This window comes from Oncorhynchus mykiss, chromosome 2 (assembly GCF_013265735.2).
Source record: "Oncorhynchus mykiss isolate Arlee chromosome 2, USDA_OmykA_1.1, whole genome shotgun sequence".
NCBI classification, from domain to species: Eukaryota; Metazoa; Chordata; class Actinopteri; order Salmoniformes; family Salmonidae; genus Oncorhynchus; species Oncorhynchus mykiss.
In genome coordinates, this window is record NC_048566.1 from 67,658,756 (window position 1) to 67,672,398 (window position 13,643).

A 13,643-nucleotide genomic window follows, 5' to 3' on the forward strand; every position below is an offset into this window, starting at 1 on the left:
GAGTTTTTTGGGCAAATCCAATGCAACACATCACTACGTACCATTCATCATATTTTCAACCATGGTGGTGGCTGCATCATGTTATGAGTATGCTTGTCATCGGTAAGGACTAGGAAGTTTTTTAGGATAAAAAGAAACAGAATAGAGCTAAGCACAGGCATAATCCTAGAGGAAAACCTTGTTCAGTTTGCTTTCCAACAGACACTGGGAGACAAATTCACCTTTCCGCAGGACAATAACATAGAACACAAGGCCAAATATACACTGTTTCTTATCAAGACGGCATTGAATGTTCATGAGTGGTAGTTACAGTTTTGACTTAAATTGGCTGTGATGGGAGAAAACTGAGGATGGATCAATGACATTGTAGTGACTCCAGAATAATGACCTAAATGACAGATTGAAAAGAAGAATAAAAATATTTTTAAAAAAATATTCAAAAACATACATACTACTTCACAGGAGCGACATTTGAACGGAAACTTAAATGTAAACGTTTTTTGTAGAAATGCCTTCTGGAACATGTGAACTTTCATGTGCCTTAATTACAAATGTGTATGCCATCTGTAAATACAAATAAAATGGTTAAATTACGAGCCTAGTTGGTTTAGTCATAGCCATAGAAAAAGCCAGCAACCTTCCTGCTAGCCATGATTGGCTGAGATAATGAGTGGGCTGGACATGCCGAGAGATGAGTTAGGATTGGTCTGCCATGCTTCTGTTTATAATATGAGCTGGTCAGTATGTGTAGATAATCCTTTCTAACGCGGCTTTAAAAAAAGAAAGATATCACGTAGTAGAACTGCAAAAGTGTTGCTCTCCACTCTCTGGAGGACCGGGTTTTGAAATCAGTGGATTTAGCTAAGGAAATTGAGAAAATTCTGGTATTTGATTGCAAATATGCAGAAGGAGTTGAAAAGATAACATACAGAAGGGCAACCATGACATTCATGACAGAGAGGGAGAAGCGTCCATCCTTGTATATGGGTAAGAGAGTCTAGCTAGCTACATTTTCAGATATTACACGTTTCTAATTTTGTCAGAAAGTCGTTTTCATTTCATGTTAAAGTGTACTGTTTGATAGCTTGCTAGCGTTAGCTGCCTGGCTATTAGCTAATGTTACGTGTATGATCTGTGTAGTAATATTATTAATATCTCAGAGCCATTTGCATTGCTAGTTGTAGCCTAATGTTAGCTAGCTAACATTGAACCTAGTTGGTTAGCTACCTGCAGATTCATGCAGGGTAGTAACGTTATGAGTTGGGATTATGGTTAATTGTTTAGGTAGCTACATGTCGAAACAAAAGACTCCACTATGCAAGTAACTATTTCAATAGAATGTTTACGATGTCACTGCAACAACTATCGATAGACGTACAGTGCCTTGCGAAAGTATTCGGCCCCCTTGAACTTTGCGACCTTTTGCCACATTTCAGGCTTCAAACATAAAGATATAAAACTTTATTTTTTTGTGAAGAATCAACAACAAGTGGGACACAATCATGAAGTGGAACGCCATTTATTGGATATTTCAAACTTTTTTAACAAATCAAAAACTGAAAAATTGGGTGTGCAAAATTATTCAGCCCCCTTAAGTTAATACTTTGTAGCACCACCTTTTGCTGCGATTACAGCTGTAAATCGCTTGGGGTATGTCTCTATCAGTTTTGCACATCGAGAGACTGACATTTTTTCCCATTCCTCCTTGCAAAACAGCTCGAGCTCAGTGAGGTTGGATGGAGAGCATTTGTGAACAGCAGTTTTCAGTTCTTTCCACAGATTCTCGATTGGATTCAGGTCTGGACTTTGACTTGGCCATTCTAACACCTGGATATGTTTATTTTTGAACCATTCCATTGTAGATTTTGCTTTATGTTTTGGATCATTGTCTTGTTGGAAGACAAATCTCCGTCCCAGTCTCAGGTCTTTTGCAGACTCCATCAGGTTTTCTTCCAGAATGGTCCTGTATTTGGCTCCATCCATCTTCCCATCAATTTTAACCATCTTCCCTGTCCCTGCTGAAGAAAAGCAGGCCCAAACCATGATGCTGCCACCACCATGTTTGACAGTGGGGATGGTGTGTTCAGCTGTGTTGCTTTTACGCCAAACATAACGTTTTGCATTGTTGCCAAAAAAGTTCAATTTTGGTTTCATCTGACCAGAGCACCTTCTTCCACATGTTTGGTGTGTCTCCCAGGTGGCTTGTGGCAAACTTTAAACGACACTTTTTATGGATATCTTTAAGAAATGGCTTTCTTCTTGCCACTCTTCCATAAAGGCCAGATTTGTGCAATATACGACTGATTGTTGTCCTATGGACAGAGTCTCCCACCTCAGCTGTAGATCTCTGCAGTTCATCCAGAGTGATCATGGGCCTCTTGGCTGCATCTCTGATCAGTCTTCTCCTTGTATGAGCTGAAAGTTTAGAGGGACGGCCAGGTCTTGGTAGATTTGCAGTGGTCTGATACTCCTTCCATTTCAATATTATCGCTTGCACAGTGCTCCTTGGGATGTTTAAAACTTGGGAAATCTTTTTGTATCCAAATCCGGCTTTAAACTTCTTCACAACAGTATCTTGGACCTGCCTGGTGTGTTCCTTGTTCTTCATGATGCTCTCTGCACTTTTAACGGACCTCTGAGACTGTCACAGTGCAGGTGCATTTATACGGAGACTTGATTGCACACAGGTGGATTGTATTTATCATCATTAGTCATTTAGGTCAACATTGGATCATTCAGAGATCCTCACTGAACTTCTGGAGAGAGTTAGCTGCACTGAAAGTAAAGGGGCTGAATAATTTTGCACGCCCAATTTTTCAGTTTTTGATTTGTTAAAAAAGTTTGAAATATCCAATAAATGTCGTTCCAATTCATGATTGTGTCCCACTTGTTGTTGATTCTTCACAAAAAAATACAGTTTTATATCTTTATGTTTGAAGCCTGAAATGTGGCAAAAGGTCGCAAAGTTCAAGGGGGCCGAATACTTTCGCAAGGCACTGTATCTGGTAAATTCACTCTGGCTAGCTACACTCTGAGATTACGAACGGACAATCTGACAACGCTCTGAGTTTATGAACACCCAGGGCACACTTTGGCAATCCAGATTAAATTCACGAACACACCCGTAGTATAAACCAGCCTTCAGTCTTGAAATCTTTGGTTGTTTTGTACATAGCCTCACATGTGAAGAGTTGGGTGGGGCTAAAGCTTAAAATGGTGTGAACGATGCTGAGTGGGTGTAGACAAAGAAGAGCTCTCCAGTAGGTACCGAAACATTAAAGGTCAATTTTCTTAAAAGTGAAGTGTCAAGTTTATCAACTTTCAAAGCAGAATTACTTTCCCGTTGTTCCTCAACTGTAGTGAATGATATACAATTTTCTAGCTCTGACTCTCTGTTTTTATCCAATGTAAAAATACAATTTCAAATGTTGCTACATAAGACCGAATCAAGCCGGTAGGTCACCAATGTTTGCAAGAAGGCAATAAAGTAATACTGCAAAAAAACACAGCAAAGTAATACAGTTTTTGGCCTAAATGCAAAGCCTAATATTTGGGGTAAATCCAACACAACACATCACTGAGTACTGCCTCCTTATTTTTAAGCATGGTGGTGGCTGCATTATGGTATGGGTATATTTGACATCATCAAAGACTGCAGAGTTTTTCAGGATAAAAATAAACAGGATGGAGCTAAGCACAAGCAAAGTCTTAGAGGAAAACCTGGTTCAGTCTGCTTTACACCAGACTCTGGGACAGGAATTCACCATTCAACAGGACAATAAACGACAACACAAAGCCAAATCTACACAGGAGTTGCTTACCAAGAAACAGTGCATGTTCCTGAGTGGCCACGTTACAGTTTTGACATAAATCTGCTTGGGAATCTATTGAAATCCTTGGAAATTGCTGTCTAGCCATGATCCTCAACACCTTGATAGAGCTTGAACATTTCTGAAAACAATAATAGGCTAATATTGCACAATACAGGTGTGCAAAAAGACTTATCCAAGAAGCTGTAATCGCTGTAATCGCTGCCAAAGGTGTTTCTAACATGTATTTACTTAGAGGGTGAATACTTGTCTAATTGAGATACTGCATAGTAGTGTTTTATTATGTTTTCACTTTGACATTACAGAGTATATTGTGTAGATCTTGAAAAAAATGAAAATTAATTCCAATTGAATCCCATTTTGTAACACAACAACATGTGAAAAAAATTCAAAGGGGTGTAGATTTTCTATAGCCACTATACTTACTACTCATTACTAAGTGAAAATACCTGCAAAGCATAAGCTTCTACTTTAGTCAACTTTATTGCAACATATAAAAATACCTTATATTTCTTACAGAATAATAAGGATTTTTATTTTTGGATTCATAATTAGATTAAACAAACATATATGGATTCTCAATAACACAAAATAACTATTTTAGTGATGACTCAAAACTGCATCCTATAAATATGGTGAGTAACCTAGCTAGATAGGTAATTCAGGGAACATATGATTGTCTTTTTCTCCCCTTTTTACATTACAAGTAACAATTGAAATCGATAACGTTTGTGTCTTCATTTGTTTCTTTCTTATAAGCATTTGCGCGTCCTGGAGTCTGAGACTTTGTGGGAATCTGTGGTAGGCTCTACAATTAGTCTAATGTTACTAGCTAGCTAGCCTCTGCCTAGTCCCCAACAACCGGATGTTCCGGTTTTCAGGGGAAATGGGTGCGACTTCCACTTCTGGATGTTAACATGGCAACAATGCATAAGAAAACCTCCTTCTAGTCAAGAACGGTATGTAGGGGATCTAGTTTCAGGCGCTTCTTTTACGCCTGCTACGTTAGGTTACTAGCTACCCATAATCAGACACGGTATATAAACCTTTCTCCATGTTAATCATAATTAACATGAGTTCTGTAATTTAGTGTTTAGGCCTAAAGATAGGCCGGGTTACCTATTTGTTGTATTATCCAGCTAGAATTATACTAATAATGGTGCTTGCTAACACTAAAAAGTTAGCTAGTGTTTACATTGAAAAGGAACATGATCAGCTAGTTTTTGGTATTCTGCTGGAGGATTTTGCATAGGTAGCTGGCTAGCTAGCTAACATTAGCAAGCTATCGTTAGAATTACATTTGAAATCAAACAAACGCTTGACACCCCATGTACTGTCTATTTTTAGTTGAATACTGGATTAATTTGAAACAATAGATGTTGATTACTTTTCACAAATGCTATATAGGCCTGAATAATTTATTAAATATAATTACCTTGATAAAATATGAGTTCATTTGCTCTGTTAAACCTTACAATTGCAATGAAAATAGCAACAAAATAGTGAACCTATTTAGTTTTGAAGTGGAAACCCCTAAACAGTCATTCTCACGATAGCACATTGGTAATAGTCAGAGACTATATCAAAGCTACGCAGTCTGGGTTCTGTAAAAGCCTTGATGGGAGACCAAAGGGGTAGTTGTAGATAGATCAACTGTCCTGTAGGAGGTGCTGCCTGGACAATTTGTTTCTTGTAGCGGATATAACGTTGAAGATCTGACGATGTTTCAAAAGTACAAATTCAACATATATAGAAAAATTGGGTAACATGATGGCATAATTCTGTGGTTGAAATTTCACCCTCAAAACAACAGTTTACGTTGATGACTTTTTGCCAATCCAATGTATTTTACGTGTAGATTCCACATCACAATAAATTGACAAATGAAATTGAAACAACATTGATTCAACCACTTTGTGCCCAGTGGGCTCTGTATCCTGTGTGAGAAGACTTCTTTAGCATTCCCTTCCATGTTCTACAGTAAGCAGCACTGGCAGAATAGGAAATGTCAAAGTGCAGAAAAACAAACCCATGGAAATCAACTGTGAGAGTGGGAAAGACAGCAGAATCTAACCTGAGTTAGGTATTGGCACCAGAGAGCTCTGAATGTGGTAACATGACGTTGACTTCAGGTGAACTTACCGTACTACTGCTTTCCACCACCATGACCAATCCCCACAGTGTTAATTTAGTGACTGGAGTGTATTAGGGTCATTCCACGAAATGAGTGTCTTTGCATCCCTTTGATATTTACGTGGAAAATTGTGCACCAATATTGAATTTTAAAAGTCTATTAAATTAAATCAAGTGCCCTTTAATATGGAACACATGGGGAATTAAATAAATGTAAAGTACCAAAAATTAAGCATTTTCACTTGTCCCTCTGTGCAGATTTTAACCCACTTAACCCCAAAATGTATCCAAGTTTTCCCTGTCATTGTAAAGTTATTTTGTTGCTTTGACAAAGCCTTTTCTGAAGATGATTATTTATTTAATGTGATTAGTGATTCATTTACGTCTGTAAATTAGTGGAACGACCCATTAGTAAAGTCTGTGTATGTGTGTCTATGAGGACTGAGGAGTCTGTATTCTGTCTGTGATCTACACTCCCAGACCTAATGAGCAGCAGCCTGTCACTCAGGGTGGCTGACAAAAGGCTTTAATGCTGTCAAATGCATTAATGAGAGATAGAACAAGGGGTCTTCTATAATCAACATAAAAAATAAGTCATATAAGACTACAAGTCCCAAAAAATGACTGTGCAGTCTAGACAAGACGAGAGCAAGAGCAATCAATAGCAATCACAGAGAACATTGTCAGAGGATGTGTAAGAAATAAATTGAAGTGCTCTGTTCAATCTGGATCGCTGAAGCGTTACAGATTGCGTAATAGAAATGTAAAGGTACTTTCCAATTGAGCCGACATGTGCAGCGTTTAGCGTGAATGCAGTCTAAAATGGGAACTTCTGCGATACGGCTTGAAAAGAAGGATGTGTTTTAGAATGTGTTCATAGATAAGGATAAACAAATAATAATAATAATTGTAAGTAGTAATCATTTGGTGGGTGAATACAGTATATTTGTCCTATTTGATTTTTAAATTGACATGTGTTTTTTGCATATCTCAACTCTCCCTGAGACACACTCTGAGAGTGGGGTCACGGCCAGGATCTGCCATTATCAACGGCGACCCTGAAGCAATTAGGGTTAAGTGCCTTGCTCAAGGACACATTGACAAATTTGTCACCTTCTCGGGCTCGGGAATGGAACTGGCCCAATGCTCTAACCACTAGGCTACCAGCCAGACACAACCAATGAGTTGTCTCAGGCAATCACAGAGTATCCCCCCCCCCCCCCCCCCCACACACACACACACCTACCTACACATCATCTTTGGGATGCCTGCTTTCATCAAGAACTATACATGTGGTCTCTATGTAAATGAGCTCTGTCATGTAGGTATCCATGTGTGAAGGAGTATGAATAAGTAATAGTAGGATGTCTGTGAGAAGCCTTGGGTCTCCATTTTGCTGTCAAAACCAGTTGGTAAACACACTTACAAGCCCTGTATGGGCTCTTACAAGCAATAAAACTTAATGTGATGGCAATTACAGTAACGGCTTTATTAAATTAGTGCAAAAGACAGACATAACTCACTCAAAATGTCACATTTTTCTTGCTTTATCGTGACTCATGGGGTCTTCCACACAAACCCACACACACTTTTTTTTTACGAGTGCAAAAAAAAACGAACCACCAATTCACTACCTTTCTTGACCTCTTTGTGTGACTCAGGGGGAGGCGGTACTAGTGTCAGAGAAACAAAACCATGTAACACAAGGCAGACAGATTGCTAATCAGCAAAGCAATTCAAGACTCCAGATTAAAATTAATCACAGATTCTCAAAAAACTGGAGATGTACATTAAAAATAGTAAAACACATCGATAGCATTAGAAATAGTGCCTAAAGTCCACAAAAATGTTTATCTTTTTTCTGTGGGGGTAATTGAAGAGCCGGCAGTCCAAATACATAAGTTAATTAATATATTTGTACAATGGTAAAAAATAAAATATATATAGTGTACTTTTTTGTAAGTTTCACACCGTTACTATAAAGATATATTGTTTTCCACTCCATGACAACTAATGCAATAGAAACAGAACGAATCAAAAAAGACTCCAGAAACTTCTGACTTGAGAAGGCTTATGGCTACCACCTTGCCCTAACCACAACCACTGCAGACAAAAACTATTTTTTTTCTCTCATTACAGTAGGAAACAAGATCAAATACACTCGTCTGTGACGAGAAAATAAAGTAATACATCAAAAAGTCAATGCTGTTCCTCATCCAGTATCCAGTAGCTCAGACTATGCAGTGTTTCCTTGCCCAGCGAAAGAGTCCATTCAGGCGGTGGTGTCCGTGACAACAGAACCCACAGAGATGGACGGAGGAGACGAGCAGGCGAGGGGTGGGAGAAGGATGGGCGAGGGAGAAGACCAGGGGCAAGGACAACTGTTCAGGAGAGGGGGAACAGAGCTAGGGGCGGTAGTGGACGGAGAGAGGGGTGGGGTAGAGGTGAAGGGTGGTAACTAAAAGCTGGTGGGGAACAGGGGGGGGGGGGGGGGGGGGGGGGGGGGGGGCTGGGTAAGATAATGTGAGAAACCCAAGAAGCTTAATACCACAGAGGGCCAGTTTGAATTGTGTTTTTGTGTAATTGTTTGCTAGTTGTTTTAGTTATGGTGAGAGGTCTTCTCTCCTTAGGCTTGATGGCGTAGGTGAGATATGCTGTTTCTCTTCAGTGTTGCAAGTAGACTACAAGTAGGTTTCATCACAATTTACAGGCCTGGTAAGAAAAGAGAGAATAGTGGATAGAAAGTGAAAAAGCAGAAGAGAGAATGACAGGGAGAGGAAGAGAAAGATAAACAGATAGTCAAGGGCATCGTCAACACAGATCAGTTGCAATCAATTACACAAGACAGGTGATAGGTATCCTACATTAAACATTCAGGATGGAGAGGACAGAGAAGATTGAAATATACACCCTTGGTACACATTTAGACAGAATAAAGAGACTCAATTATTGGTCTGTGTAAAATGGCCATGGAAACATTTGAGAGCTTGACAATGACATGTGCTCCTCTGTCACGCCCTGCTGAATGGAACATGTATTTATTTTCTATAGTGGTTACAGTGCATTTGGAAACTATTCAGACCCCTTGACCTTTTCCACATTATGTTACACTACAGCCATATTCTAAAAATGCATTAAAACATATCCTTAGCAATCTACACACAATAACCCATAATGACAAAGTGAAAACAGTTTTTTGAATTATTTGCAAATGTGTAAAAAATAAATAAAAAAATACCTTACTTACATAAGTATTCAGACCATTTGCTATGAGACTCGAAATTGAGCTCAGGTGCATCCTGTTTCCATTGATCATCCTTGAAATGTTTCTACAACTTGATTGGAGTCAACCTGTGGTAAATTCAATTGATTGGACATGATTTGGAAACGCACATACGTGTCTATATAAGGTCCCACAGTTGACAGTGCATGTCAGACCAAAAACCAAGCCATGAGGTCGAAGGAATTGTCCATAGAGCTCTGAGACAGGACTGTGTCGAGGCACAGACCTGGGGAAGTGTCCCAACATTTCATTTTTTTGCAGGATTGAAGGTCCCCAAGAACACAGTGGCCTCCATCATTCTTTAATGGAAGAAGTATGGAACCACCAAGACTCTTCATAGAGCTGGCCGCCCAGCCGAACTGAGAAATTGGGGGAGAAGGGCCTTGGTCAGGGAGGTGACCAAGAACCCGATGGTCACTCTGACAGAGCTCCAGAGTTCCTCTGTGGAGATGGGAGAAACTTCCAGAAGGACAACCATCTCTGCAGCACTCCACCAATCAGGCCTTTATGTTAGTGGCCAGACTGAGCCACTCCCGAGTAAAAGGCACATGACAGCCCACTTGGAGTTTTTCAAAAGGCACCTAAAGGACTCTCAGATCATGAGAAACAAGATTCTCTGGTCTGATGAAACCAAGATGGAACTTCTTGGCCTGAATGCCAAGCGTCATGTCTGAAGGGACCCTGGCACCATCCCTAGGGTGAAGCATGGTGGTGGCAGCATCATGCTGTGGGGTTGTTTTTCAGCTGCATGGGCTGGGAGACTAATCAGGATTGAGGGAAAGATGAACAGAGTAAAGTACAGAGAGATCCTTGATAAAAATCTGCTCCAGAGTGCTCAGGACCTCAGACCGATGTGAAGGTTCACCATCCAAAAGGACAATGACCCTAAGCACACAGCCAGGACAACTTAGAAGTGGCTTCGGGACAAGTCTCTGACTGTCCTCGAATGGCCCAGCCAGAGCCTGGACTTGAACCCAATCGAACATCTCTGGAGAGACCTGATAATACCTGTGCAGCGACGCTCCCCATCCAACCTAGCAGAGCTTGAGAGGATCTTCAGAGAAGAATGTAGCGTCATACCGAAGAAGACTCATGGCTGCAATGGCTGCCAAAGGTACCTCAACAAAAGGTCTGAATACTTGTGTAAATGTGATATTGCAGTTTTTTATTTTGAATTTGCACAAATATCTAAAGACTGTTTTTGCTTTGTCATTATGTGGTATTGTGTGTAGATTGGTGATGGAAAAAGCTATTTAATCCATTTTTGGAATAAGCCTGTAACGTAACAAAATGTGGAAAAAGTTGAGGAGTCTGAATACTTTGCGAATGCACTGTATGTATCACACAAGTCCCAAGGCTAGCAGGAAAAACACACATGAATTGCAGCCTGGTGCCTTTATATGTACACAGAGTCATTTATAAGAAGTTACATAAAAGTAGGGTAATATATATATATATATATATATCTTATGGTGAAATAAATCAGATTGATGCACAGACTTTGGGTACAGTTAGTGCTGCTAGCTAATCCTTTCTTCACACAGACATGTGTTCCACACACACAGCGTTATGAAATGTGAGTTGTTATCGATCCAGCTGTCTGTCTCCCTCTGCCATCTCTCATTCCTCTGTTCTGTCACTGTGGGCTCTACTCAGAACTCCGTCTCTGTCTTTCTCTCTCCATTATGACATGTAGCCGCTGTATGAGTATGGTTGTTTTTCAGCCGTGTCTGGACAGTAAGGACAGCCCCTCAGGACCATGGGACTGATCCTGCCTGAGCTTGTGTAGGAGTGTGTCATTCCTGTTGCTAGTGGAGACAGGCACTCTCTCTGCTGCAGAGCAGCCGTGCTGTTGCTCAAGGTCTGTATGTTACACAGATTCTGCTATTAGAATGGGGAGGTATTGTAGCGGCCATTTCTTTAGCCCATAGAAAAGGCATTTTATATCTGATCTACAGAAAGAGATGAGATTGCCCATCTATACATGGAGAGTTAAGTTCATGATGTACTCAAGGGTCCAGCTTTCTTTAGCAAACTAAACGTCAAAAGATTTTCCTTCACTGCTGATCGACAAGTAAAATGCATGCAGTACAAAATAGTGTAAAAGAGATATGTAAATTAAAATGATTCCACCACTCTTACTTTCCTTGATAAATTGGGTATACACAGTTAGATTCAAATCAAATCAAATTGTATTAGTCACATGGTTGAATACAACAGTGAAATGCTTACTTACGAGCCCCTAAACAACAATGCAGTTAAAAATATCTATATTACATAAAATATGAATAAGAAATAAAAGTAACAAGTAATTAAAGAGCAGCAGTAAAATAACAACAGCGAGACCATATACAGGGGGATACCGGCACAGAGTCAATGCGAGGGGGCACCGGGCCAGTCGAGTTATCAAAGCGACCATACATAGATGATAACAACAGACAGTAGCAGTGGTGTAAAAGAGGGGGGTGATGCAAATAGTCTGGGTAGCTATTTTATTACATGTTCAGGAGTTTCACTGATTTGTATTCAGCTCCCTTTCCCCTTTGTGTGTGTGTTTGTGTGTGTGTGTGTGTGGGGGGGGGGGATTAAAACTTTTCTGTTTTATTTTAAGTGAAATATGTCTTTCTCTTTTTCCATCTGTCTTTGCTCCTCTCTCTCCACTGTGTCCTCAAAATAAGTTTAGAGAGTGGTTTTGAGAAATGTGAACTGTAATTTTGTGAGACATTGTGAAATGAATTGGCCCTTAGACATCCCAAAATTTCGAAACGATCGAAGTGGGCCTGATTTGATGGGGGATATATCTAATGGGAGGCACTATAGATTTTTTATTTTCACAGTTGTTTTTCACTGGGCCTATTTTCTACTATGCTGCTCTAAGTGATTCTGAAAAGGAACTATAAGTTGAATAACACTCTGGAGCACAGCGAAGACACTCATGCTTCAGAGATGTGTTTTGCGAATGTAATGAGACTCTGGGAACCTTTATCCACGTGTGCAGGCCTTGAAACATACCAATTCTTTCCCCTCTGGCTAAAAACTCACGGCCTGAAAAATGAAAATAAACAGCTAAATCAATTCACCTCAGCTCTCACATGGAGGCAATAAAATCAGGCATGGAGCGGATAAGAGAGACCCTTACCCCCACCAATCTGAGTAAAAATGGGAAGGGAAATGTGACCAGCACACCTGCTGTACCTGGAGAGGCTGAGATGTGGAGGGAATGATGGAGAGAGAAAGAAAGAGGGAGAGAGAGAGAGAAAAAGATGGAAAGAAGGATAGGAGGCAGAGAGAGAGAGAGGGATAGAGGGAGACAGAGGGCTGTTTGATCTAATCAACATCACCTTAATTGGGTGAAAGTGCTACTGGCAGAAGTCAGCTGGAGTTGGGGCAAACATAATAACTCACACGCTGCCCTCGTAAAATCCAGTCCAGAATAATTACCATCCTCCCTGCCTGCCTGTGGATCTACCCTTCCTTCTCTCCTCCATCTTCATCTCATTCTCAATGTCAATATGTCAGGAGACACGTCTCACAGCATACAGTGAGCCATATCCAATATCTGCTCCATTTGTAAAGAGAAGGAGGAGTGTAAAGTTTGCCCTTTGAAAGTCTAATCATATAGCAACAACCCTCACTGTCACTCTCTGCTTCCCATTATGACTTTAAAGTGAGTAGTTCTGACAACTAGAACAACTCGAAACATTTGCGTTTTATAGTATGATAAAAAGATATGTGCTGTTCAAATTATCCTTTGCCAAACTGACATGGCACCGACAGACATGGCAGCTCTGCTTCCAGCTCCTAAGCAACTTTGCAGTATTTAGTTTTTTTGTGTGTTATTTCTTACATTATTAGCCCATAATGTTTTTTGTGTTATTACGTACAGCTGGAAATAACTTTTGGATATCAGAGCGGCAGTAACTCACCAGCATTATGACCATGATTCTTTGTTCGTACCCCTCAGGGCAATTGAATTTATCCAAGAGGCTAATCCAAGATGCTGCCGGAGGAGAAGAGGTATTCAGAGAGGACTTCTAGTCCGACTCAGGAGGCGTGCACACCATCCACTGCTTCCGAGTATATTACTTGCTAATGTTCAGTCTCTGGACAATAAAGTAGATGAGCTCAGGGCGAGGATCTCCTTCTAGAGAGCCATTAGGGACTGTAACATACTCTGTTTCACAGAATCATGGCTCTCTCGGGATATAATGTCCCCATCCATACAGCCAGCTGGGTTCTAAGTACATCGCGCAGACAGGAATAAAGAACTCTCCGGGAAGAAGAAAGGCAGGGGTGTATGTTTCATGATTAATGACTCATGGTGTGATTTTGATAACACACAGAAACTCAAGTCCATTTCTTCACCCGACATAGAATACCTCACAATCAAATGCCAA

The 13,643-nt window shown here is 40.3% G+C and overlaps 1 protein-coding gene across 2 annotated transcripts in view; it reads right to left on the reverse strand.

Annotated features, from left to right (window-relative positions):
• Positions 1-7,430: 7,430 nt before the first annotated feature.
• The window catches only part of cdh13 (cadherin 13, H-cadherin (heart)), a 526,708-nt gene continuing 520,495 nt past the window's right edge, over positions 7,431-13,643 (reverse strand). For both annotated transcript variants that reach the window (XM_036954055.1, XM_036954048.1), the window contains one exon: positions 7,431-8,675. In XM_036954055.1, the coding sequence (XP_036809950.1) occupies positions 8,668-8,675 (8 nt within the window). In that variant the 3' untranslated portion in view covers positions 7,431-8,667. The remainder of the gene's footprint in view (positions 8,676-13,643) is intronic.